Source organism: Protopterus annectens, chromosome 13.part0, assembly GCF_019279795.1.
Source record: "Protopterus annectens isolate FY-2018-M chromosome 13.part0, PAN1.0, whole genome shotgun sequence".
NCBI classification, from domain to species: Eukaryota; Metazoa; Chordata; order Ceratodontiformes; family Protopteridae; genus Protopterus; species Protopterus annectens.
The window spans coordinates 1,157,026,281-1,157,050,075 of record NC_056747.1 but is presented as its reverse complement, the minus strand read 5'-3'; the positions used below and the strand labels follow the sequence as shown (position 1 = coordinate 1,157,050,075).

The following is a 23,795-nucleotide window of genomic DNA, read 5'->3' as shown; positions in this document are numbered from 1 at the left end:
GTAAGTGTTTCCATTTCTAACTCACCAATGAATGGAAATGTATGCAGCAGCACAGACTCTTCATGGTGCCCTATAGGGGAAAGGTCGTATAGATCAACTGCTTTGGGCATCTACTGTGGTGCACAGTATCCTCAAACTAGGTGAACACTGATCACAGACTGTGTGCCATGACAGGGCTAGCAACTCAGCAGTGTAAAATATGGCTCTAGATAATTTGGTCATCTTGACTAATGTTGCCAAGTGGACACGGGTATTTGCCAGTGATAAATGCATTGAGGACTCAGCATACTCTGACGTATGCCAGGAATCCATGCTAGCAGTGGGAGGGATGTATGTGCCCCTGTTGACCAGTGTGTGCCCACCATAAAGCCCAGCAGCTATGGGTCAATAAGCTATTGATTGGCTGGTTTCCAGCTGCCCAGCCTCAGTTATCATAGCATTGTGGAAAGAAAGGCATATCCCACATGACTGGAGAATAAGCATACTTGTGCCCATGTACAAGGACAAGGGGGACCATCCACAACTGTGGGCAGTACAGAGTCATCAAACTCCTGTCATTTTGCATGAAAGTTCTGGAGAGGATGATTGCTAAACAGATATTTGGAATAGTAGAAAGTAACACTGTTTGAAATCAGATCAGGATGCAGTACAACTGACCCAATGTTTCAGTGAGGCAGATAGTTGAGAAGAAGTGAGTCCAACTGGCCAATCCTAGACTTGGAAAAAGCATATGACAAGAGCCCAAAAAAGCTGATTTGGACAGTCCTGTAATGGTTCAAAGTCCCAGAAACATTGATAAAATTAGTGTATTGTATTTACAAAGATCCAATAACTCAAGTACAAACAGTGTCCTGTCTCGCAGAGGGGTTCCCAGTGTGAGTAGGTGTCTGTCAGGTCATCTCAAAGCCCACTGCTGTTCATACTGGTGATGGATTACACTGGCAAACAGATTGGAGGGAACAGATCAACAAAGTTGCTGTATGCAGACGATGTGGCATTACAGGCAAACTCTGAGAAAGAACGTCAGTAAAGGATATGGGAATGGAATGCAAAACTGAAGGCACACGGGATGGAAATGAGTATAGAGAAGACAGCTGTAATGGAAGCAAATTGGAGAAATCAGAAGAAGCTGAGATGTTAGATAGAAGGGAGGACAGTGGAACGGGTTAACAGCATCAAGTATCTGGGGGGGGGGGTGGCAGAGGAGAAGGGAAGTCTGAATGCACTTGTGTGAATTAGACCTTAGTTATTCCATGGTTGTGGTGCATGTGTCCGCTATTTCTGACCAACATGACCTTACAGAGGACAGGATTGTGGCTAATAACCTGCTCATCAGGAAGCTTAAGAGTGCTGTATTTTAGTCCTGTTTTGGATAACCCCCCCTGCATTTTATTTCTTGGAATGATCTGCTATTAGTAGTTACTGCCTGTGCTTACATCATTTTAGAGCTTTATTACTTTATGTAGGGAGTCGTATATGGTCATTCACAAGTATCAGGTGTCTTCAAGGATTAACCTATTCTTGCTCCCAGATGTACATTTTAAGTTGCCCCTGAGCCATAGTGTTCATTTCTCAATAGCAGCCAAGTAGGTGAAAATCCTTTAAACCCTAGATGTATACTTTCAGCTTAGGATTTGCCTGTAGACAAAATTGATTTATAGCTTGAACTTTATTCCTAGATGTCAAGACAGGTTGCAATATCAGTTTTAGTCTTCTAAAGTGTTCCTTATTGAGCTTTTCTCACATTTGTTTACGTTTTATAGTTGATTCTTAATATATTCCCAGATATTTATGCACTCTCTCCTTCTCAATTTTTTTATATCACATTCCTGTTCCAGGTTGATAATTTCTTGGTACTGCAGCTTTCTTGTTTTAAATGTTTCTTTGTTACATTTATCAAGACCAAATGTCATTCTTGTATCATCTTAGAAAGTTTTTACCGTTTGTACTTGTGTTTTCAAATCCTTATCTGATGGATAACACAGTTTACGTCATCCAGAAAAATTAGATGTGAAATCTTTAAACAAATTTGCTTTTTCAGATGCAAATTATAACCATATTCTAATCTAAGTAAACATCCTAATGGGTTAAGGGAAGGGCAAAACAGCAGCAGTGCAAAATAATCGCATTGGAATACCCCCCTTTGATTTTTTTCCCCCTAGGATAATAATACATTCTTTTTCTTGGCTCAAATGCAAAGTGGTTTGCCACCATTTAATGGTCACTGTAATGTAATTGGTCAATGTAGGGAGTGTCTTGTACATCTGTAAGCATTCCTTTATCCTTGAATGTGAGATGCTGTCAAATGCTTTTTTGTAATCTATCAATGCCATACTTAAATGCTTCCCTTTGTTACAACTCTCTGTTATGGCTTTATTTAGCAACAAATGATCCTTTGTTCCATATGACTTTCTTTTTTTACCCGTTTGTTCTATTGCCATAATTGATTTTTTTTTCTAAATAACTATAAACTCTGTCTGCATTAATTCCAGTGTATAGTTTGTGTAGTGTCAGAAGGCAAATTATTTGTCTGTAGCTCTTAGGATGGCTTACAGGTTCACTCTTATGGAGGAGCATCATTTTCCTGTTATTAACCAGGTGGGTGTCTGTTTGGGATTCACATTTCAATAATTCCTTCTATAGGCTAAATCTTTGTGTAAAATATTAATGTTGTTTGCCAGAAATTTGGTACTGCATCTGGGCTTGGGGTTTTCCATTTAGGAGCTTTTCCTAATTTTGTTTCAGTTTCTCTGCCCATTATTTCATCCCTTGTCATAACCTCTGCATTAGAGCCCCTTACTATGTATTTTAATTTATCTATCCATTCAGCATCTTTGTTATATTCAATAGGGTCTTCATAAATACCTCCTCAAAATGTGCATATTTCTTCTTTTTTGCTGAGGTTTCTGTTCATTTTGCTTTGTTTCCAAACCATAGGTCTCAACACAGGCCATAGTATATAGTGTGACAAACAGCTAAAATGTGTAACACCCTATTTTTGAACTGCAGGAAAAGGATACCTTGACCATGGCCAAGGTCTTTCAACCAAAATATAGACATGGACACACACACATACACATTCACCCTTATCATACCTCTCAACTGACCAGAATTTTGCAGAATGCCCAAATTTATACCTCATATTTTGGTCTTTTTCTCATAAATTATGCAGTTTCTGGTAAACCACAGAGGAACGAAATAAGATAATGACAGAAATTTGAGTTTTAGACATCATATCCTTTGAATCATGTATGATAACACAAGACCTGTTATTCTAGGAACTTGCTAAGTTTGTAAGAGCAATATCTAAAAATTGTCCCTATTTTTGTGGCTTTATCACCACATTATGTTTGGCTATTGGCCTTGTCCATATTTCTTACAAGAGCTGTCCATTTAAAGAGTGGGGAAAAATAAAATAAAGCAAAACAGTATCAAAGTAAATAACTGCAATACCAGCAGTTAAAAGGATTCCTTCTAACTGCTAGTATTGCAGTTATTTACTTTGGCACTGCTTTGCTTTATTTCATTTTTTCTCCCTCTCTTTAAACACGATTGTCCACAACTATTCCTACACGAATGGTCACATATTAGGAGCTGTGATTGGCTTCTATCCTCAGGAAGAGTTATTTGAGTGATTTGAATACTGCACTGGCAATTGGCTGTAATTGCAGAATATGAGCCAATCAAAGATTGTTTAGCACAGCCAAGGCTGTTCATTGTGGAACAGTGGAGTAGCTATTTGATTGGTTTGTAACTGCGATGCTAATTGGCAGCAATTGTGGTATACAAACCAATCAAAAACCATGTAGCAAAGCCAAAGCTGTTCAATGCAGGACAGCCGAACAGTGGGTTCACTTATGATCGAATGCAGAGTGTTCTGCATAATCCGGAACAGTTGGCTACTCAGTTCCAAATTCTCTATAAAATCTTTTTGGGTTCCATAAACTGCTTATTTTGTACTTTTCCTTTATATTTATCTACATATCTTCCAAGTTTTCTGCCTGTGCTGGCATGTTTAGTTTATTATTGGCAGTAATATATGATAAATCTCGGTCTGTTTTGATACCATGTGTTGCTTTTGTCACTTCTGTCTTTCTAAGTAGTTTTGATGATTTATTCCCTTTACTATAGTCTTCTAACAGTGATACTTCTCACCTTAATTGCGTTATAATTTTCTCTTTTTCATGCTTCCATGGTAGTTTTTACTTGTTTCCTTCCTTTCCTTTGATACTCCATGTTTTTGGTAATACTTTATCCTTTATTAGTGTAGCTGCACAATAATATATTGTATTTATTTCTGTTATACTATGTGAATTTCTCTTAATAGTCCTGATCACGTTATTCATCTGTTTTACCAATCTTCTCTCATTTGGGGTCTTATTTACTTTCTATAATCTGTTTCTTTCATCTATCATAAGATGTCTATACATTTCTATTAAATCAAGCAGGTCAAACCTTAAATCATTTTCTTCTGGATTGAGAGTGTTTTCTTTTCTTGCAAGTAATGTACAGAAACTCCCGGAAAATCTTCCATTGACATATCCTGTTTAGATGCACCCTGCTTCATCTGCTGTTTCTTCATATGGAATCTTATTGGCTCATCGCTCTACAACATTGCCAGCCTCGGCATCGCCACTGTTTCCTGCTCCTTCCTTTACTGTGCAACTTCAACAGGATGTTTGTACCGGTCTCCTACAGTAGCCTACAGGGCATCATCATGTTGCAAATCTTCTTCAGATGCCTTTTTTCCACCTGTTATTCCTTTATCTGGAGATCTGTAATTCCATCATGCTGTGACATTGCCTGTGTTGGATTTTCTGCATTAAATCCTTCACTTATCAGGTAACCCATAACTTCAGTTTCTATTTGTTTAACTTCTACCTTACTGATCCTCTTTTCCACATTCCCATCTTTTTTTAGGTTCATAGGTTCATAGATTAGTACTAAGCTAACTGCCCTTGCGAGCCATTTTAAGCCTAGCCAATTATCCCTTGTGAGACTCAAACCCTGCACCTTGTGTTTGTAAGGCAAACACCTTAACCATTAGGCCACCCTCCCAACTCTTGTTTTCTTATCTTTTGTTTTGTGAAATGAACCATAACAGGTGCCTTTGCCTATATTTCTCTTCAAATATTTTTGGAGCTGCTTTTTTGTATTTGCTTAGTGTGGCTTTCTTCTCTGCATAAATATTGTAAACTACCAGATCTCTTTTTTCCTCCATGTCAAAGTTTATTTTTTATACTTTTCAAAAATTTCTGGATTTTGTTCTTTATATTTTCACACATCGTCTATCACTTCTTTTTCCACTCATTCCAAAATCCCTTTGTCTGTGCAATGTATTTCATGAGTTTGTTCTATTAATGAATGCAGGATTCCCTTTGAAGTCTTTGGCAGTTTTTCTTTTGCAAGAATTTTTCTTCCCTCTAACTTATTTAATCTTTCTAAATATCTTCTACCTGAAAATTCAGGGCTTCTTGCATAATAGTAACAGTACATAATTTCTTCCTTATTTCAGTAGTCCACTTTGTCAACTTTATGGCTATTTTTGGCCAGTCAGTTTGTGTTTTTTGTGGACTGCTACTAATTTCTACAGTAGGGAGGCCATGTTGCCCCTGAGCCTGGCCTAACCCTGCTGTGGGAATGTTTCTATGCCCTGAGGATCCTTCACTCCCCTTTTTCCAGTCCTGGCACAAGTGTGCTCATTAGGATTGAGCACTTTTTTATCCTGGGACTTGTGCACCCAGCTATCTTTTTTTATTTTTAACTTACTATTCTCCATGATATATGCTATATAAAATACGGTCTATAGATCAGTATCATCTTGGTGAGATTTTGTAAAAACAGAGTCCGCCATGTTAAAGTACTCACCAAGACCTGAGGATGAAGTCGGTCCCAACAATACTACTCTCCTTTTCTTACTGATTTCTTCTCTCCATTTAAACCCCTCTCTAGAGAGGAGAATGTTTAGATAAAGGATGAACTTGTTTTAACACTGATAAGTCTTATGGTTAGGAAGTCTGTGAACCATAAGGATGGTTCAGGACTGATGTCTACTTCTGTCAGGATGTGATGAAGAGTGGAATTGTCTACAAGGTCACAAGAATTTATAAGATCTAGAAAGAGAGCTCCTGTAAGTTTGCCTTTAGCCATGTTCATTAAATATCAGTGAGAGCCCATACAGCAGTCACTTAATCCTTCAGCATTATTGTAGCAAACCAATAATGCTTTATGGGCGGGCATTGAGCCATTTGATGTAATGCCAAACATGTAGCGCATCCTACCATTATTTGGGTCATGTGATTTAGTGACCCAGCAATAGTCAGTAAAGGAGGCAGTGACACTGCTGACAACCTTAACGTACTTCTAGAAATGCCATGTTCATGTACATGTGTTGTGAAACACTGAATATGTTGGCTTCCTAAAGCAGATATATGCAGTATAGTACTGGGTAATGTGAGAGAGAGACTCCTGTAGATCTCTGCAGAGTGCTGAAGAGGGCTTACTGTCCAAGCTGTACTATAACAGCAGAAGAGGAGTCTTCTTCTCCAGTAATACATATGCAACCTTGGGTTAGGTTACTTTAAGAATGGCAGGTGTAGGAGGGTATTGTTATGTGTGCTGTGTCGAGTCACATTCTTTTAAGTTAATCTGAGGTTATGGGGAACTGATTTCCATTAATTTTCTATGATGCTGGGGTATCAGTTTTGTAGAAAACAGCATTGCATAGCATGGCCATTCAATGCATAATTGTTTTTTTATACCTAAACCTAGAGGAAACCTGGCTCTTTATGACATTTTACTTCTCTAGGCAGATAAGCTTTGCCCTTTGTCACAGTCAGTCATCTAACCATTGAAAAGCTTTATAACATTATAACTTCTTTGATTTATTTAATGTATATTTATGTGTTTGACTTTTGACTCAGTTTTGAATATCATCTGTATGTATGGCCAACACCAAGGTGACCGCAAACAGTATTAAATGTGTTTTGTTTGTTTCTCCCTCAAAATCCTATATAGCAGAAGACTGAATCATGAATTATTGAATTCAAAAGTGTCTACAAAATAGCAAATTATGAAACCTGGAAGGTCAGATGATTGAAAAACAGCATTATTAAAAAGCAATGCAGTAAGACAAAGTTAATGCAGCTTGTAGTGTTGACATAGAGGCCCACGCACCCCGAGTTCAGTTAATGGTTTGGGGATTTGTTGCAGCTGGTGTAGGAAAGAACAGCAGTGGCAAGTCTTAACCTGACTGCCTCCGTTTGGGAGGAAAGGTTGGATCATACGTCTGGCCATGCTGTCTGTGGTTGAATCGCCAGTGGAGACGGAGATCACATGTGGGAAGTAGTTCTACAAGGGGCTGGGGTCATTTGATTGCATCATACATGGAGACATGCATCACAGAGTCTCACTGTATGCCAAATTCTTGCAAATGATCAGTCAAGTGTGTAAAGAGGTGGGGGTTAAATGTAGAAGCCCACCCTCCCATTGCATGGAACATGACCCCACCTGATGGTTTGCTTGACTTACACCCCAAGGGAATGAATCGATTGAACAGCTGTCACCTAGTGAAGTAAAACATCCACAGTATGATCTAGAGGACTAGGTTTAGTGATTAGTTCATAGAGAATGACTGCCCACCCCCCAAAAAAAAGCTAACGCTGGAGAACAAGTTTCTTATGCACTCTCCCATTATTGTAGCTTTAACACCTCTCCCTTCCTACATAGTTTCTGCATCTTCATGGTTGTACCACCTTGGAGTAAAAGTACATTACAAATAAAATGCAAAAATGTTATGTTTAGCATTACTCTGAGGTCCTGCAGCCTTGGAGTTAATTAAGTAGAGGATGTTGGGGTAAAGACTTGATGCTGAGGAATACAGAATAACTTGCTCCTTCCACTATTAACTTTGTTTTATTACAGTACTGTTTAGCAATTGCATTTTACAGTCTTTTGAGTTTTAGTCCTGTGATTTTAGTCAATAATATAGTCTTTTAAAAATGCTTAATTCTTTTAAATGTCTTCCACTGTGTATACTATCATTTTAGGAATGCTACATTTTCAGATGCCCATTTGTGACTTTTTTATACCAACAAGAATTTGCATAACACAATAAATCTACAAGGAATATAAAGGCCTGGGTTTCACTTTATCAATACCATAGCTTGGGTGAAATAAAGGAGTGGCTGCCCAGGACACAAGCTGTAAGGGAGTAGAATCGTCATGGCAGAACAGTTGCCAATTGAGTTAACAGAGTATTTGCAGTCATTTAAACAGTAGCAGTTGATATTGCTGCTGCTTAAAATAAATTAATTTGGTGTGTGTATTATTAACTGTACCATCAGCTAATGTTAGCTCTTTGATGTGGTAACCAGTTGAAATTTCAGGACCTGCTGCTGCTGTACAGAGACCCAAAACACAGAGACTGAATAGCCAACAATGGACTTAGATATATTAAGTCAGAGACAGCCATTTCTCAGAATATTCCCTTTTCTTTGAGGTATGGCAATTTTGGAGTTGGCATGTATAAATGTGGGGGTGTGGGGAGCTTGCCCTCCACATCAGGGGGGGTGCAGGGAGGGGCTTGACCCCTGCAAAAAAGAAGTTTAGAGGAGAAGAGCGATCTTCAAGATTCGCTCTTCTTCTGGAGTTTCTCTTTTTTGCCCAGCATGTCAGCGTTTCACATTTTGAGTGCCAGCATTTTAATAGGGAGCCTTTTGCTGCAGTTACTGAAAGTGTGTGGAAGGCATTTTCTTTCTTTTTTTTTTTTTTTTTTTTTGTTATTGACTTTAGAGAACTTTTTTTCTCAGCTCCTGGTGAGGAGCACATGAACCTGGTTAACAAAACGGTGGCTTAATACTGTACAGTTTACATTGTCTTACTTGTTTCTTATCATACTATGATGTTTTAGGTACATTGTTATAGTTTTCTGTTACTAGCATAAAAAAGTTGGAAAATATTTCTTGCCAATACACAGGACATCTGCTATTTCTGTACTGTTTTCATACTGCACAATTGTCCATTGTAGGGGCTGAGATGTGACAATAGTAAAAGGTGACAATCCTAACTCAGCTGAATATGCATTTTTATACATATGTTGTATGACTGCATAAATGTTTTATACATCTATTTATATATGTGTGATATATGTGTATATGTAAACCCCCTCATATTATATACATAATTTCCATTGTGACAGCTTCAATACTGCTGTGCATTCTACATACATATTAAAGCTTTCCCATGTTTGATTGCTTCACCGTCCTGTATTCCTAAGATGTGTAGCATTACATTCCTCCTGTACTTTTTATATTTGAGCACACTCGATTTGTGGAGGCTTGATTTTATATTTTTATGCTTGTTAAAGCTGTCGCATTACCTTTGGTAGTCTAGAAATCTGAGTGCCACTGCCCAGATAAGGTCATGCTGTCCCTTCAAGGGATATCTTTTATATTTATTTGATTTGCTATTTGTTAACCAGGTTGGCACATTAGTCCTAGAATCCTTTTCAGGCACCGACAAGGCCAAGAGGCATTAAAATACAATAAAAATAGTAACAATAATATGTTGAGAAAGGAAAAAAATCTTTTTTTTTTGTACAGGTTTAATCTGTACATATATTTGCAAATCTTATTAAGCAAAAGATTAGAATATAACACAACAGTGATATTCTGTAAAAATATATCTAGAGCCAGCTGTGAGTGTATGAAATATCAACAAAATCTGAGCTTCTCATGAGTGTCATATTTGAAATATTCCTAAAGTATGTCACCAAAATCTTAGCCAAGATAGAGTTTTCACTGTGTGATTCCTTAACACCTCTTGTAAAAGTAGATAATGGGATATATGCAAATGACCCCTTACGGACATCAGGTGTTTCGGCAATACGGCAGTTGTGAATGCTCATGACTTTTTTTTCTTTTTTAAGTCTCTTAATGGACAAATTCAGGCCATTAACAGCATGAGTGCAAACAGTCCACTTATGCTGTGCTGATGAAGTCATTAGAAGACTGAAACATGCATGTCCACAGCTAGTGGGGTTTGGCTTTATTGGCCTGAATTTGTCCATTAACAGACTTGAAAAGAAAAAAGTCATGGGCATTCAGAACTGCCATATAGCTGAAACACCTGATGTCCTTAAGTGGTCATTTGCATATATCCCATTGTCCACTTTTAAGGAATTACACAGTGGAAACTCTAGCTTGGTTAGGCTTTTCTTGTACTTTTTTACTAATTGGTTTGGCTGTGTGTCCTGTTTACGCTTTTATTAAAATGTGTCAGCTAGTAAAGGGCTACATTTTGTGATGGTGGAGTGTAATGAACACAAAGAATGTCACCTTGCTGCATCACCTTGTTTGGTTTCCATTATGCCGTTTTGCTGTAAAGGTAACTTTGCTTATTCCGTAAGGGCTGACCTCCATGTTTTTGTTCCTAGGCCTGTCATGTGGAAGGGGGCAGCGCTGGACTTATTCCAAGTCAGCTTCTGGAAGAAAAGAGGAAAGCTTTTGTGAAGCGAGATCTTGATATTACAGCTTCTTCCAGTAAGAAACTGGCTGAGAACGGTTCTTATGTAGCCATTCAGTTCCATCTACCAACACTAGAAATATGCAAATGTTTAATTTAATTTGTACTAAAATGAGTGAGAATTCAAATGTTTTTGTCAAAGACGGGTGAACTTGTTGGAGAATGAGTGACATTCATATATTCTTTTTTTTAGTGAGAAAAGAACTTAAAAGTTAACTGTTAAGTCTTGCACTCATTTACTTGTAGGGTAGCTAATGGAATGCATTTGAAACAGATCACTAAATCTTCAAACCCAACATGGCTGTACGATAGCCAAGCACATCTTTGTGCAGTAGTGCTATATCCCTGCTTACATATACCACATATGAGTCCCCACTCCTTCCACAGATTTTTGCTTTCTTATACCTCTCTGAGTAAAGACAACCATTGCTAAGGCTGCATCTAATACTTAATTGCTTCTGCCTCTCCAAAACCCTCAAACTAAATATCCACATCTGTGGCCCTCCTCAAGGATCCTTGTCACCATATTTCCCTAGCTCAGCATGAAAACCTGTTTGTTCTTTTAACCTCTACCCCCACCTCAGTAAATCTTGACAGTACCCCTCTCAGAACCATGTCCATAAATCATATACAACTTTATAACATTGGCTGTGCGTGTTGCCAGCTAATATGGATGTTTTCCCTAGTCAGACCTTGACTAAAGTGTAGTGAATATGTGTATTTACATAATCAATATATTTACTCAGTTGTTGATTATAGAAATGACCAGAAAGCTGTGCCACTGACTGACCAACAGCTTATGACAGCCAACTTTATTGTATGAGTCAGAAATGTAATATGTGGTCAATATGTCCTTTACTCCCACCAACCCCTTTCTACAAACACTATTGCACACACTAGCCCTCTCTACTCTCCTCCTACCACACACAACTTTATATTACCCCCACCACCACCATGGCAAACTGATTCCACTACCACTGCTCCCATACCTAACCATTTCCCTCTACCACCATGTGTCCCCTCCTCCTCTCTGACACCCTCCTATCTATATGGAAATTCTACCTACAAACCTCGACCCCACATGCCCAGTAGAGTAGACAAAACAGTCCGCAAACTAAACAAACTCTATCTACACCTACTACAAAAACTCTCATGTTGCAGTGACATTCACCCAAATCCAGGGCCCAACAATTACAATAGCACATGCTCAATAAACTCCAGTCCTCTATATATCAAACCTACCTCATCCCTCCTCCTTCTAAACATAAATGTAAGGAGCATACTCAACAAAACTCATGATCTCCATGCCCTACTAGCCCTATACAAACCTGACATTGTAGCACTAACAGAAACTTGGCTTAAGCTGGAACACCACAATAATGAAATTACTGCCCCTGGCTATGACATAATATGTAAAGATAGGTCAGGTAAAAAGGGAGGGGGTGTAGCCATCCTTTTTCAAAGCCACCTCTCTATAGAACAAATTGATGCAACTCCCAAAAAGTCCAAGGCATAGAAATAATTCTAGTCAGACTAAAACTTAACCCCAACAAGCAAATCATAATCACTGGAGGTTATATGCCACCAGGCAACAACACTAGCATACTAGAAAAGTTTCTCAGCTGGAAGGCAGCAACCCATCCACAAGAAACTATACTTGCAGGTGACTTTAACATTGACTGGTCTGAATGCACCAGCCAAAATCCCACCACCTATATTAACCTGCATGGACTTACCCAAGTTATCACTGCCCCCACAAGAACAGATAAAACCTCTAAACGACAGTCTATCTTGGACTGGATTCTAGTGTCTGACCCTACTCTGGCCCATCTCTCAGGCTGTCTGCCTGACAGTCTGAGTGACCATCAAGCAACATACCTAATTAGGAATCGACTCCACCAAGCAAAGTAACCCACTCTCAGGGTCATACAAAACTAAAAAAAAACTTTAGTGCTCAAAACCTAATCAACTCACTAAAATCGTGTATATGGACTCCCCTAAAGTGTCTACCACTAGATGAAGCTGTAGTATACATCAACTCTGCCTTCCTAAACATTCTAAACTTCCATGCACCACCCAGGACCACTAGAATTAAAACCAACCAAGCACCATGGCAATAAAAAGACACCAGGTCCTTAATGAAAGAAAGAGACAAAGCCTGGTCACATTTTCACAAACACAAAACCCCTGCCCTAAAACTAAAATACCAGTAACTCCGTAACCGAGCCAAAAAACTAATAAAACTTTAGTCCAAAATTAATTAATACCGCATTGCCAAAAAATCAGTGACTCCTCTGTTATTCAATAAATAATAGTCTGTTTATTCCACAATGGATTGAAAAAATAGCAGCAATTTTGACCATAAAACCTTTTTTTTTTGCAATGTGGTATTAACTAATAAAACTTGACAAAACCAACTACTATAAAACATTACAGAAAAAACACACCAACAACCCTCAAAAATTCTGGTCCTCAACAAATAACCTACTACACCCAGGAAAACCTACTACCCCTTCCCCAGTATTGCCAAACAACCTAGACAACCTCCCCACCCAATTTAACAAATACTTCACTGGTACTATCCAAGCCCTAGCCAATACCCAAAATACCAACACCCACCCAAAAACAACTACATCCCCCACCCTTTCCAATACAGATAACACCACCCCCAGTTTCTCCCTAAAACCAGTCACCATGAAAACAGTCGCTAAACTCCTCAAAAAACTGAAACCAGCAACCCTAGCAGTTGACAACCTACCAGCAGAATTCCTACAAACTACTGCAGAGGTCATAGCCTATCCTGTGTCCATCCTCATCAACAGGTCTATAACTGAATGCAAATTACCCCACTCATAGAAAATATTTCACATACCATTACACAAAGGAGGCTATTCCCTTGAACATTCTAACTACTGCCCCATAGCAATACTGTCACCCATATCAAAAATTCTAGAGAGAGTAGTCCATTTGCAGCTATTGCATTACCTCCTACAGAACAACCTACTATTCTCTTCCCAGCATGGATTTAGACCTTCCCATAGCACTACCACAGCATTGCTGTCATTGTCCAACACTGTTAATAACCATAGAAACAATGGCCTGTTCATATCCTCCATATTCTTAGACTTATCCAAAGCCTTTGATATGGTCAACCACACAATGCTCCTTGAAAGGCTAGCCACTCTTAACACAAACTCCTCCACCCTATCCTGGTTCAGTAATTATTTATCTAACTGTCAACAAGCAGTACTGTGGCAAAACCAACTGTCTCCCCTACTACCAGTAACCATCGGTGTCCCACAAGGGCCCATTCTCGGCCCTCTGCTATTCTCATTATTTACTAACCAGATAGCATCGGCCTAACCTACTACTTCCATAGTTCAATATGCAGATGATACCACTATTATATGTTCAGCACCCACCCTCGACAAACTAAAAACCATCACCCAAAATAATTTGGTTCACCAATGTCAAACTTTTACTTAATCCCAAGAAAACTAAACTTATTCTAGATCTCCTCCCATAGACAATAATTTTACCATAATATCCAAAGACAATACTAGAATCACTCCGACATTGCACACTAAGCTTCTAGGCATAGAAATTGATAAGAATCTCAAATTTGACATCTATATTGTCCAAACAATCAAGAAAGTTAACAAAAAGATTGGACTCCTTTATAGGAACCGCCAGTTCGTGACCAGGCACACCAAAGCTACCATAGCTAGAACCCATCTATTATCCATACTACTATATGCATCCCCAATCTTAACTAACCTTCGCCACACAGAACTCATCAAAATGGAATCTTGCTATAACAAGATTGCCAAATTTGCTACTGAAGCCACTCATAGATCCCATCACTGTCTAGTTCTTAGATAGGTCAAGTGGCTTGAGTTCCCACAACTCCTCCTACTCAACCAACTTACCATTGCACATAAGATCTACGACCATCCTATGAAAACTCCTGCCCTGCAACAATTAATCCAGCCCTACACCCCCTCCAGAAACCTAAGATCTACACACTGGAACCACATAAATGTCACTAAGCACAAAAATGAAGCTGGCAAATCCCCGTTTGGATGCTCCATTGCCAAAACCTGGAATACTGTACCAGATCGCCTAACCTCAACATCCTCTCCTCACATCTTCAAAAATCTCCTCAAAACCCACCACATACAAAACTTGCTATGTCCATGTCTTCCCCCCAGGCTAGATCATAACTACTCACTGTTACTGGGTCTCTCCCAACTATGTAATGCTGGCATTTATTCTCCACCTCCACTCTTTTTGCCTTCAAACTGAGAAAAAAAAAAACTCACTCATACTTGCTATACACAATGCTAGGTTACTAATGTATGCTCAACTGTAAAAGAACTGTCAGCACTATTATATCCTGTCAATGCTTATTAACCTACTGTAAGTAGTTTCAACTGAAATGAGCTACTGTATGACTATAGTACTATTATATCCTGTCAATGCTTATTAACATATTGTAAGTGGCTTCAACTGAAATGAACTCCAGTATGACTCATGTATTATGTGAATGTGTATGACTTATCCTGTGAATGTGTATCTATTGTATTGTACTATTAGTGGAGCTTTTCTCCCCGGGCCTCCGCTGAAAATAGACCTGTGTCCAGTCGGACCTTCCCAGTAAACAAATGTAAAATAAATAAATGTCTGACTTTGGGTCTTGGAATCACTATAAGACCAAGTAAAATTTGACTAAATAATAATAAACTTGAACCAGTGTAGCTCATGACAAAACTACCTGAAAGAAGTTACAGAAATTCATCCTAAGGTAGTTGTAAGTCAGGAAAACTGTGGTTTGTCAGATGGTGTCTCACTGTGGATTTGAATCGCCAGCTCCCTTTTTATGACAGTTGTGCATCTGAGGCCCTGCACTGCCTTTTACTGATGTTACCAGTTGTGTGCCACCACTGACTCCTGTGAGAAGCAACATCTGGCAATTTGTACAGAGAATTAAGGGTATGAACTGTTAAAAAGTTAAATCCTGTAGTCTAGGGTTTGATTTGCCCAGCCTCCATTTGCTTGCTGCATGACTGAGCAGGTCACTTAATCAGACAGCGCTCTGGCACAACTAGGACTATGGAGCTATGCTCCTCTGTGGTTTTGTGGACTCCATACATTGCCTGATGACTACCTATGAACCAGTGTCACTGCTGCATTGGACTGCATCATGTTCCCAGGAATCTGAAGTGTGTGGTCCCTTTATTTCGGCTATTCTACTCCTGGATCCATATGTGCAACCCCCTGAAGTCTTTACTGCCTGGAGTTTTAATTTGCTGATGTGGGTTACTATGCAGATGCATGGAAGCTGTCTTGGTAAATCAACCATGCTGCTCTGAAATGCAAATGCAGAGATATCAAAGTGTATAGATATGGCACATGATAACTGTCCTTGATTGCATCTATGCTACCTGAAGTAGTGCAAATATGAAGTCCTTCTGTATTGTACAGCTCCTAAACAAAGGGATAGTGTCTAGATCTAGGGATGCCATTGTCCCCTTTACTCAGCCTTCATTAGACCAGTCATTCAATGTAATGCCCCCTTTGGCATGTATCTCTCGAGGCACATGCAACAACTGGAACATCCACAGAGATATCTTCCTAAAAGGATGCAAGGCCTAAACAGCATGTCTTACAAGGACTGACTCAAAGCCCTGTCACTGTACTTTGTATCTTACTGACTGCTAAGAGGTTGCTGTGTGTCTGGCATACAAAGCATCCTCTGACCTATTAATGATGGATTTACCGCACATCAGCAAGTCAAATGGCATCAGAAATACTCAGTCTAGGGATCTAAACGTCTTCCACAACATCAACAGAATGACTTGGAGGGAGAGATGTATTTCACAGAGGATACCACTGCAATGGAACGGATTCCCCATTAACATAACGCAGAGTACATCCGTGTCCATTTTCAAATGCAACTTAGATCAATGGATGAGAAACAGAAAATTTACCCCAGGATTTCTCCCTTTACTATTAACTTATTCACTTCAACTGAGCTCAGGAAGTATGCACTGTAACTTCCAGTGGGCAGAGCCTAAGACTTTTAACATAATTAAATTATGTCCTCACATTCCTAACAAATGTTTATATATCTGGAACCACAGTGGCTATGAAAGAAGAATAAATGGCAAACTCTTCAGCACAAACTATTTTTGATAGTGTATTATTCTTTAGATTCTAGGTCTTAAACTGAATTTTATAAGTCACAGTAAACACAGTAACTATTGTAATATTTTTCAAACAATTTTCAATATCTCAGGAACCACTCAGGTTACACACATACTCTCGGCATCATTTTATTCATCTAGCAGAGGGCTTTCATATGATGCTAAGGAGTTCTGTCTATGTTACTTGGTTGTTGAGATATTTAGACAAAATGTGAAAAGTATATCAACATAAATTAATATCATAAAAACAACTGTTAATATCTATTTACCTGCATTAGACAGAGGTCAAATATTAATGCAGTTGAGCTTGCCATTGTGTAGGCTTTAAGATGAAATATTTTAAAACCTTGTACATAGCAAGGTTTTGGAATTATTGGGATGAAAATATGAACAAGCAATATTTCACAACTAGAGACGTCAGTAAGAGTTAACTACAGATGCACCTGGAGGCATCACTCGGATGTAATATGGACAGATACAGCTCCTAAATGCTTTATCCCATGCATGGGTCCCCCCAGTTATCTATGGTATGATCCCAGTTATTGTCATTAGGGGTAATATATATAATTATCAACCATGGGATGGGTAAGGCCAGTCTATAACCAAATGGGACAGGTTATTTCAAACATGAAAAGGGACATTGGCTAGGCTTAAAATGGCCTGCAAGGGCAGCTAGCCTAGTACTTAACTATGAACCTATATACACTACCTCTTAATGATTAGGTTTTATACCCATGGGATATGTTGGTATTTCACTTTAAACTGAGGGCTGTACTGACCCTGGAATGTAGCTACAGAGGGTGTGTAACTAGTGTCATATTGATACCCTTCTTGCTCTTTAAATATTGCTTCTGGAGTGCAAGTCTTTTTTGCTGCAGTATCGATTCATTCTATTTGCGGTACATCATAGTCACACTATGGGGAAAAAGGTGTTGGTGCTGTAATGCTGCAAGCAACCCCTACAGGACATTTAGGTGTTTTTTTTTTATTTTACGCATCTGTAGAGGTCCACTAGAATAGGGTGCTCTCACTTTGTAAAACTTGGTCCTTTACAGAGTATCACAGCCTGTGTTACAGTAATGACTTCATAATATCTCATAAAAAATAGGCCACATATTTTAGATGGTGAAATTCATGAAAATCTGATTTCAGGACACCAGTTTAGGACTATTTCATGTCCAAGAAGTCCCCATTCTCTCCTGCAACTCCTGCTTCAGTATTACTGTGCACCCAGATGCGTTGTAGTTGGTCTGGAGTCCCACAGATGTCCTCAGGAGCCTAACTGAACCTTCCTGTCCATGTACCTAGCAGTTAATGTATGGAGCCTGGATGACGGATTCTTAAAAGCCTTGCTGTTTCTCAACAAAGGACTGATGTTTTCAATCACATTACTGACTAAGGTAAAGCACCAAAATGTAGGCCAGCCTTTGGTTGTTGCAAACTAGAAGTTTCTGTGACACACGTTTCTGATCTGTAGCTATGATTGATTTGGCTTTGTTCTAAGCTGTTCAGGGATTGGTTAATATTGTTCCACTGACATCTATAGAGAGTTCTAACGTAGAATCTAAGCAGTGCCTGACTTGAAGAAATGAATGCATAGTACTCATAAGATTTTATGCACATATCTATTTTGTGATCAATGCCATTTTATTTTTATTTTATTTATTTCATTTGTTAACCGGGTAATGTCCGACTGGGCATCAGACCCATTTTCAGTGGTTTCCCAGGGAGAAAAGCTCCTTACATACAGCTGAGACAAATTAAAACCAAGTGAACAAAGTGACGAACATTAATAGTATTTACAGTATACAATGTACATCCTGAGTGGTAATTTAAATTATAGCAGTATTTAACATTTGTAGGCAGTGAGCCGCGGTGTTACAGTGGTAGAGTTGTTGCTTCACAGCAAGAGGTTCTCCTGTTCGATTCTTGGCTAGAGTGCCTTCTGTGTGGAGTCTGCATGTCCTCCCTGCAGTCGAGTGGCCTCTGAAAGACATGCGTGAATGGGCGTGCCTTCGCTGAAGGCTGGCAACTTGGCACCATAAAAATCTACTGCCAATCATTAGCAAACCGGAGTTCCGCTGTGGCGACCCCTAACCAGAAAAATCCGAAAAGACAAACAACAACTTAACATTTGTAGGCATTCCATTTTGTTCCTGAAACCCTATGTCCCCAGGACTGACTAATTATGACTCTCCTGTGGGACTTGAACTCTGCTAGTATACTAAGCAGGAGTCAGTGCCTTCACGGGAGTCTATTACTAGCAATAATGCAAGTTTAGTTACTGACTTATTTCTTTCGCCACATTTTCAGTACATTTTCTCCATGGTATATTCCTATGAGGTGAATATCTATATGTGTTGCAGAAATATTGTGCTTCATAACAGAGGTGTATTGTTGAAATCCTTTTGCATGCTGCAGTTTGGTTGGTTTAAAATGCGCATGGAAGAACACATATAACTACTGCTATCATGTGTGATGTCATGTTCGTACAGAAATCTAAACTAGCTTACTGTATAATTTTCAGGTATCTGATGCCTCTTAACACATTTTATAAGTTCTGTATATTCTAGCATTTTTCTGTTTCAGACCCCCTCTTCCCTTTTAGTGCAGGCATGATTGGGGTATTGATCGTTACCATTTTAGTTAATTTTTGATTGCTAAAAGTGCTGAACTGTATATATTTTTGTTTTGTAGAGATGTTTCCCAGTGTAAGTGTGTCACTGATCAATGGAGTAAGTTAACTGGGTTTTCCTAATATGGGGAAGGTGTTCCCCCTGAACTCCTACCCAGTTCTTAAGGGGGGATTGAGTCAGCCCCCCTTACAAATGGCATTATGTAAATAGTTTGCTAAAAGTGCAAACTACTTTGAATTCTGTTTAAATAAATAATTACTATTTCTTTTAAATTATATTACCATAATTACTAAATAATTGTATACAGGATAATAAACTACATGTCTCACCATCATTGTGCAATTCCTTGGCAGACTTATGACCACTGAGCAGTAGTTTTGTTGTTATAAAATTTCTCTTTACATGAAAGTCCTAGCACTGTGTATTGTCCTTAACAATTGCCCATTTTTCTATGCAGGGCTTTTTGATGAAGATGAACTAGTACTCCATTTTAATCTTGCATATAATTCAGTTTCCCAGCATGGCACTGCTTTCTGGCAGCCAGTATGTGGCACTTCATAGAAGTAGAAGACCAGTCCATCTCATTCTCTTTGTTGTCCTTTACACAGATAAGATGATAATTTCCGTACGGTGAATTCATGTTCACCATGATAATAGTTAATCATAACGTTGCATTTTTTTCTTTCTTTGTTATTAACATTTTATATAAAAAACAAAACACACAATATCATGCATGTTAATAGAAGTTTGCACTTCTGAAAATACTGCTAAACTGACAAATATCTGTTCATGCAGTTTTCTAATCTGTGCCACTACCATATGCTAGATTAACATCAAATTTGACACAACTCCTGTTAAATAAGTGTTCTGTGCACTGTAATTTAGCACGCAGACCACTTTAGATATGATATAAGAAGTTACAATTTCCTTACCTTTGTCTCAGTGTGTACTGCAAAACTTCTAGTACCACTTTCCAATTTTGTTTCATTTTATCTAAAACTTCTAATTCATATGTCCTGACAAATCTCTTAAAAATCTTTAAGGCTGTTGGGCATAAAATCTTCTAAGATACCAACTAATTTTGGCTTTCATTTTCTTGCCAAAAATAATTGGGGTGCCCAAGTCGATACTAACCATACTACCAGTTCTTTCCTTTACCAGCAAATGTTTTGTCTCTGATATCTAACGCACAAAACTTTGAGATGAATTTGACATCATTGTGAAATGTTTGATGTTCTTCATGTTTCCCTGTTGCAGTCATTACATTTGGGTAATCTGCTGGCAGGTTGCCCTCAGTTGGCCTGATTAACAAAGTCTTGGGTCCTGCGTCGGTTGCTGTCCCTTCTTCCATGACGTCAGGTCGTCAGGGGTATAAAACATGCAGCTGATGCCATTACATCTGTCTTTCTTGCCGCGCGGTGCCCAAAGCAGAAGCAGTTCGAAAGTGCCGGTCGGCCGACTCCTGAAATTTTCGTTTTCGAGTTTCAGATCCAAAGTCTTCAACTAAAAAGCTAAGTACCCCGTTGGGGAAACATTTTCTTGCTCCTTACCGATGTCAGTAAAAGTTAATGATTGCATTACTTGTGGGAAGCAAATACCTCATAAGGATTTTCATTTGTACTGTATTCCTTGCCTAGGCCCTGACCACAATGTACCTTCCTGTCGGTTTTGTTCTTTATTTAATCAATGCACTATGAAGCGTCGGTACATTTTTGCTTCTAAATATTTTGGCTCACGCTTTAATTATCCAGAAATATCATCGGTTAGCAATCCGATTACTGGACTACCTAAAAAAACACAAAGAAAAAGACAGAGACAGGCCGTTGAGATCCAAAACTGCCGACGATGCTTCTCCTAAGCCAGTCGCCAGATCGCCGGTACTCAGTCATGCACTTTCGCAGCCCCTGATACCCGCTACTTATGATTTGCAGGCCTCTACTGAGACCCATTCGGAGTTCAGTATGCCATGAGATGCTTCAGTTATGGAACTCACGGATGTCTCTACCTTGGATGGGTCCAGAGCCACTGTGCAAGCACCGGCTTCTGAGGGTGTTTTCAGGCCTACAGATTTGTATATTAGAATGACACCATCTTCAAAACTAAGGCCAAAATCATGACCTATGCCTAAAAAAAATGCCGCCTGGGCCACATGTGCAGGCCCCTATGCCTAAAAAACAAATGATCAAAATGGCTGAAGATTTAATTACTAGCCTCAGAATCCACAATTATTCTTTTACTAGTAAAAGTACTGAATAGTACATTCTAACCCGGCGTGGCTACCAAAATTAAATACACACCCGGAACACCCAGCCTTCAATTCCGACCCTACTGTGACAATTCACTATTAAGATTTTACTAAATAAAGATTTTAACGCTTGCTGGTTAGCAACTTTAACTTTTACTACCTCAGGACAGAATACTACCTACCTCAGGACAACACACCTGGGCACCCATTGCTGTCAGATACCTACTCAGGCTGCACCTACACGTCAGATCTAGTGACTAGCATGCCCTCCCTCCACTTAGTGACTAGCTACTTAGCCTCCTGCACGAAGCTCCTGGGTGGTGTGTCCTTATCCCAGCCCCATTTCCTGTGTCTATCCCTTTTTCATTCCTCTGGCTAGCCCCCCTATTAAAAGCTCCTACTAGTGCCGAGTTAATTTCAAGGTACTGCTAGTTTTCTGCACGGTAACTTTGTGCAGGGTATATTGATTTTACAGTGCTTTAACTTTCTCGGTGGTGTTTTACCGACAACTGCAAGTGGTGAAGCGTGCTGCCTCTCGCCACAATTCAGAAATAGTGCTTCTTTACCTAACTTGTTATTAATGTTAGCACTGTTAGTTAAACAAACAGATAAATTTATTGCAAGCGCGTGGATATATGTGGTCTGTGATACTTTGTTGGTTTCAGACCCCACCATAGTACTACCACGCCCCCTCCTTTTTACTGACTCAATTAATACAAATCGTTAATAACAGAAAAATATCTTCCGTCTTCATAAACTTCTATCATTCCATCCCCAAAGCCATATGCATACAATATGCAGCGACTCAACCCTTATCTGTTCAGATGTCACTCTCCTGCTTTAGAAGTAAAGTAACAACCCAACACTGCTGCCACAGTAAAAAATGGCTCTTTGAGAAGAATCCTAACAATACTAATTTTCTCCCCGTCAGTCTAAAAGGGGGACCAATTGAACCCGATACCAACACTAAACTACTAGGGGTGACTATTGACAACAAACTTAAATTTGACTCATCTCATACAATTTTAAGGCACATTGGCTATGCTATGTGCAAACCAACCCTAGTTTAGTTAATAATGAAACTAGCATATATCCTCCTACTTGAAAACTAGCTAACTGGGGTTCTCCTCTTTTTGTTTGTATTGTACTAGTAATTTTTGAGCTGATTTTACTGTCTTTGTTGATACAATAATGCCAAGAGGAAGAAACAAAGAATGTTAATTTGTTAAGCCTGTCATTTATATGTACCTGTAAACCTGTGTTTCTGTTTTTTTCTCTGTCTCTTTTCTCCCCGGGCCTCCGCTGAAAATGGACATGTATCCAGTCGGACTATCCCGGTCAACAAATGTAAAATAAAATAATAAAATAAATAAATAATTACTTTGATCAGGGGTAGCCAACCCCCCCTTCTAAGAGGCCTAGGCAAGACATTGATTATGAATCTTCTGAACAGAATTCCATTCCTTCTGCTTCTCCCCCTGAGGATTTTTCTTTTGGGGAAACTTTACATACCTTAAGGGAACATTTCCACTGGGAAAGTCAGGATATTTCTGAATCTAAAAAGAGACTTAGGGATTTTCTTCTTTTTCCTCAGCATAGGCCTTTGGCTATACTTCCTGTCCTAGACATTGTTGATGATGTTTTTTCAGAATCTAGTATGGCTCCTGATTCTCTGCCTCCGGCTCCTTGTAAGCCAGACAGATACTACAGGGTTCCTGACTCCCACAAATTCCTTTTCAAAAATCCTGTTGCAGATCCTGAAACCATTTCTCAGGGTCCCAAAGGCATTAAGGCTTCTACTGCTAAAAATTCTACCCCTTCTGATAGAGATTCCAGGGCGCTGGATAGATGGGGTAAGAAGGTTTACACTTCTGCAACCCTGGCAATCAGAGCTTTAAACTGTCAATTTCATATGCTAAAATGTCAGCAGCATCTCATGGGACTGCTTAAACAGAAAATGATGTTGATTTCTGACTGTGTGGAAAATAAAGATTTACAGGATTTATTGCATTCAGCTGAACAAGTTGGAAAACATACTTTGCAGTGTGGTTTTGATTCTTTGGAGGCCTCTTGCAGGGCTGCTGTAACTGGGTCTGTGCTAAGAAGGCATGCTTGGCTCAAAGAGCAAAATCTGCCTGATCATGTTAAAGCAAAATTGTTAGATGCTCCTTTACAACAGGGCCG

The 23,795-nt window shown here is 39.1% G+C and overlaps 1 protein-coding gene across 2 annotated transcripts in view; it reads left to right on the top strand.

Annotated features, from left to right (window-relative positions):
* The window catches only part of MPP2 (MAGUK p55 scaffold protein 2), a 1,397,885-nt gene that overhangs the window by 1,040,467 nt on the left and 333,623 nt on the right, over positions 1 to 23,795 (top strand). For both annotated transcript variants that reach the window (XM_044055155.1, XM_044055154.1), the window contains one exon: positions 10,436 to 10,541. In XM_044055155.1, coding sequence (XP_043911090.1) covers positions 10,436 to 10,541 — 106 coding nt within the window. The remainder of the gene's footprint in view (positions 1 to 10,435; positions 10,542 to 23,795) is intronic.